Source organism: Hippocampus zosterae, chromosome 3 (genome assembly GCF_025434085.1).
Source record: "Hippocampus zosterae strain Florida chromosome 3, ASM2543408v3, whole genome shotgun sequence".
Classification (NCBI taxonomy): Eukaryota; Metazoa; Chordata; class Actinopteri; order Syngnathiformes; family Syngnathidae; genus Hippocampus; species Hippocampus zosterae.
In genome coordinates this window covers 12010664-12015931 of record NC_067453.1, presented here as the reverse complement: position 1 = coordinate 12015931, position 5268 = coordinate 12010664, and the positions used below count along the sequence as shown (strand labels likewise).

Genomic DNA, 5268 nt, shown 5'->3' with positions numbered 1-5268 from the left:
CGAATAAAAAGGGCAAAACCAACACCCACCGGACACTAGATTAGGTACTCCTGCACTGACAGGAATTTATAATAAAGCTTTGTCGATGCTATCAAAAGATACAGAACTATGAAAGCGACTATAAACGTGAAGAAAATGCAGCGCTTTCATACACTGTACCTAGTGAGCTTCCATTCACTTATCCATTATGTTTGCGCGATTGTGTTAAAATAACCTTCCTCTAGATGTGGCAAATTCAAAAGTTTTCACAAGGATAGATTAAAAACTCCTATAGGGTTTATTGATGGAGATTAAATATTCGTCTGCTGCAAAAATAATACCATCCCGCAGTTACATGCTAAATTTATATCTGGATATTATTCCAGCAACATCCTAGCAAATAAAGCCATTTGATTTTACATGCAAAGTATTTGTCATATTTGAGCAATCAGTGTTAATTCCACACGACAATAGTTCTGTTTTATGATAAATAAAAGTCACATCTTTAAACGGTAAAGTCCTGAACACTTTGAAGTTTACCGACAGATAAGAGGGCAAATGCATGGTCCAACTTTGTATAGTCATAAACCTCACAAGTCCGATCACTTAAACTGCCTCCAGCTCTTAAACAGAACAATCTGTCCATAGAATGGCAAAATGTCAATTTCTATGAATGTTTTCCTGTAATGTCCAAAACACAAAAGCGACCATTTCGTGAAAAAGAAATCATTGTTTTATTGCTGTTTGCAGCATACATCCAATACAGAGTCAGCTACATAAAGCATTTACACAAGTCGTGTCAACAGAAGTTTAAAAATCTGCAATCTTAGTCTTTACATATAATACAGTTTTCACACATTAATAAATATCAGTACAATCATGTCACTTATCACACTGACAATCTATACACGAAGAATTGTGTAACTCTCTCAACTCATAGTACATAGATATAACATGTACGCTATGCGCAGTAAACCAATGACCAAAAGCTGTCACTGATCCAATTTGCAACACTCCAGAACCTCAAACAAAATATATAAATGTTTTTGTACAACCCCCCACCCCCCAAAAAATAAATAAAACATCCACTGAAACACAAACCTAGGCTACACAATGGAAAAAAAGGCATCTGTATGTTTGAACACTGCCACTTGCTTTAGTGTGTGAATCTCCTCACTTGTACGGTTATATTAGGAGACAGAAAATGCAAGACATGATATGGACGAGTATTTGTAAACATTAGCTAACATTGTGATATACAGTAAATTTCATATCAAGAATTTGGACGTTTGCCGTTGACCACATCAAAGGCTTATGTGTTTTCCTGTGACAATTTATAAAGTATGTATGAATAAATTTAAAGGTAAAACAACATAACATCCCTGAAATCATCCCTTAATTTATTCTGTATGCAGTTCTTAAATTTTTCAAGGTCACTGGCGAAACGAAAGCGTGTCCCAGCTGGCTGGACAGCCTGGACTGATTACTTGTAAAATCACTTTGGACCGTGGGAGAAAAACAGTTTTACTACAGTGCCACTAGAGAGAATATTTTGCAAATCATTTGAGGCGCAACTTCCTAAATTTGAGGAGCAATAGTTTTTGTAGGATAATCCCAGGGACAAGGGTTTTATTAAACAATACCCAAAATATAAAATGGAGGTTGAGGAGCATTTGAGTGTCCGACTGAAAATCCTGTAGAATAATAGTGTATTCAGATAAACTATGTTTTTACTTTATACATATACTTAGTAATGAATAACCAAATGGTTTCCTTGTTACATTAAGGCCCTACCCCACAGAGCTGCAAACACTTCAAAATGCAAAATCAAAATGCACGTTCACATCAGGGTTTGTCCAAGGTCACAAATTAGACACCAAAACGTTCGCCAACAGTTTTGGTGTTTTTTCTTTTGCAATTTTGAACATGTTCCAAGTTACCTTGGGACAAGAAAAGTACAGGTGAACGTCTCACACTCACCCGATGTTAAGTGTGGACTACCAGCGATGTGAATGTGCCAACCTCAACTACGTGTTGAAGGCTCCCCATATGATATTACATTTTATTGGGATTACTTTTTTTGTTTTGTTTTTTAAACCATAGATTGTGGCAGCCAATGAAGATGTGCAGAAATAGAGCATGAACGTTAATCATGAGGAAAGTGTGGATATTCGGAAAGGCAATACACTGTCCCACTCCCACCCAATTTAATGGACTGGCTAAGCACGCAATACTCATACATTTGTACCAGCACAGCACAAGCTTTGCTATTTTATCCATGACAGTACTACATATGAAATATAAATATGATCAGGGCATGTTGTAAAACACAGTATGTGTACACGGTATAAACCGGGGGTCGGCAACACGCGGCTCTCGAGCCGCATGCGGCTCTTTAGCGCCCTCAGTGGCTCCGTAGAGCTTTTTTAAAAATGTATGAAAATGGAAAACGATAGGAGGGAAATATATTTTTTTTGTTTTAATATGGTTTCTGTCAGAGGAATATTTGCATCATAGCCTGCGACACACGCTTCTATTTGTTTAAAAAAACAAAAACGCAGCATTTCATGTACAATTCACCGATTGTACTTGCTAAGAATGGGAATCTGGGAGGCCAAGAGAAAAAATTTTAAACGGTACACGTGAGCTACGATAGTTAGCACGCTGCAACAGTGCGTCCCGTACCTTGTTCATCTTAGCGGTCGTTATAGCTGTTGCTCATTACGGCATGCATGTGTAACTGTGTGCGTATGGGTGAGGCGTGCGGCAACGTGTCGATCGCGGGAGGTTGGTTGTTCGAAAAGTAGATATTCCGTCAAAAATGTTTGGGCACCCCTCCTCTACAGGATGAACTGCAGGGAAAAAAAAAACTTGTAATCGTGGCCAACTTAGTCATGTTGATAGCAGGCTAAAATAGCTCATATACATACATACATACATACATCATGTGTTGCCGTCATTATAAGGCTTTTTATTATTTGTGGCTCCAAACATATTTGTTTTTTGTTTATTTTGGTCCAATTTGGCTCTTTCAACATTTTGGGTTGCCGACCCCTAGTATAGACTGTAGTTTGAATGCAAACATCTATCTGGCAACTGTCGCTAACAGGTAGGTGGATTTTTTCATGTGTGCTTGTGTGTGTGTGTGTGTGTGTGTGTGTGCGCGTGTGTGTGTGTGCGCTGACTGCCAGCAGGTGCGTGTCTCCCTCCCCTGACCAAGATGATTGTCACGCTGCCTTTAGCAGCCGATCAAGGCTAAATTTGAATGAGGTATGCGGTTGCTCAGACTGAATTTTACATGCAACACAAATGGTCAATTCACATGACTGATAGCATCCTAATTTCAATGTTAATATCTTGAATGTTCATATCGATATAATGATGTCGCACAGCCCTATGTATGTATATATGTCTTGCAACCTTGGCATGTAATTACATTTTTATCCTATGGCATACAGCATCGATTGGGCCCTTTAGTATGACACAATCATTTAAATAATTTTAAAAAATTGATCAGATCCGAGGGCCGTAAAATAAATAAGACTCTTGGAACAACCTTGGACAGATGTGGTGGACCAGGGCCAAATTCCCTGTAGTCCTGTTGACTGTCAACAGCTGACTCGGGCTGCATGGACTCCCTTGTTTTTGAGTTCGCTCCAGCTTCAACTGCCCCACCCTCATCAGAGTAGCTTGAATGAACCAAACTCATTTTGCTTTTTAGGGACAATAAACAGCAAACAGAAAAAAATTTGCAAGAGGATGGTGAATTAGTATGCTCTTCTATTGTGTACCAAATAAAGCGACAAATGGTCTTATGTCAGTATTGTGTGTCCTTCCAGTCAGAAACAAAATAAAAAATACTCATCATGACTGCAGTTTTCACCGATTAGGCTAGGTTTACACTATGTTCCAGACTGCGGTCCAGTTTGCCCAGAACGTGGCTTAGAATGGAATTTGTGGGAACTTTTTTTCAGGGCTTTCAAGCCCAAGTTTTCTTAGCTGTGGGTGAGTCCCAGAGGCTTAAAGGCACACTGTTTTGCCCACAGTTTACCATCGATGCCATTGCATTCCCTCCCAAGTGAGCCGTTACGATGGGTTCTCTCATTGTATATGTCACCGTTTGTTGAAGGCTTTCTACAGATGGAATGTGAACACCGAGCAGCTTCCCAGCATATTTGTTGCCCGGCAGTCGAATGATGCTCTCCTGCCGGGGATCAGTCTGTGTGTGAGCACATGCATACGGACACTCAATAAAGTTTTGATATTAGTTTTCAGTCAACAACTAATACACTAAATCTCTTGCACCAAAATGTTTAAAAGTATATTAGAGACCATACTTGGTTTTTAGTGTGGACCCACAAAACACAATGTCAAAAGGAGAGAAACATCTGTGGCTCCTTTGGAAGAAGTCAGTGTGTCAGTGGGGAGGAAGGCAACTTTGGAAGCCTTCCTTTTGTGTTCTTGCTAAAGACAGGAGGACGATCTTTATCTACAGTAATATGTTACTGCATCTACACAACGTATTTACAGAACACTTTTTTTTACACTTCCTTTACATCAGCAGGGCCAGATTGCAATATTCCCTTTCGATTTTTCTGGATTGAACAAGTCTTTAAACATGCTTCCAAAGGTGCCAGCACATCAAGGCTGCAATGATAAATTGCAAATGTCTACCCAAAGTGACAGTACAAACCTGAAAAGTGATTAACTAGAACTGCCTGTGGGCTGAGGATGTGTAAACGCTGTGCTGCTTCCACCAATCTTAATAGCAGCCAAGTGTGCACGTATGTGTGTTCGTTGGGAATCTTTACACATTCACTGCTGCAGGTGTGACAGACTCAGATGGAACTGCCTTTTTTCCCCATGTTTGCTGCACGACACTGATCAAAAAATGCTCAGACCCTCAGGCTTATTTCAACTTGGAGTAATTAGTTCACTCTTGTTAAACCCAATTAAGGTTGAAGCCTTTAGAGAGCATTACACCCTCAAGGTCCTTGTCTTCCTCTTTCTCTCGAAGCCTCTGCTCCTCCAGTAGTGCTACCAGGGCATCACGTTGCTCCACCACATCTAGCATCTCATTTAATATCTGCTTTTCCTGTGCAAGCTCTTTCTCAGTCTTGAGGTGGTCTGTAAAAGAGCAAGGCAAATGAGCAATCACTGAGAAAATGGAAAAGGCGCATTGGCCGACCATAAAAACTGGATTTTAAAAAAGAAAAATAATCTGAATTTACAAATATAATTAGCAATGCAGGGTCACACCCACAATGTATGCTACTCGGGGAGTGGTGT

The 5268-nt window shown here is 39.8% G+C and overlaps 1 protein-coding gene across 1 annotated transcript in view; it reads right to left on the bottom strand.

The window, feature by feature from the left end:
- Positions 1–689: 689 nt before the first annotated feature.
- mical3a (microtubule associated monooxygenase, calponin and LIM domain containing 3a) overlaps positions 690–5268 on the bottom strand; it is a 61538-nt gene continuing 56959 nt past the window's right edge. Inside the window, exon 48 of the mRNA XM_052061587.1 lies at positions 690–5106. Coding sequence (XP_051917547.1) covers positions 4922–5106 — 185 coding nt within the window. The 3' untranslated portion in view covers positions 690–4921. The remainder of the gene's footprint in view (positions 5107–5268) is intronic.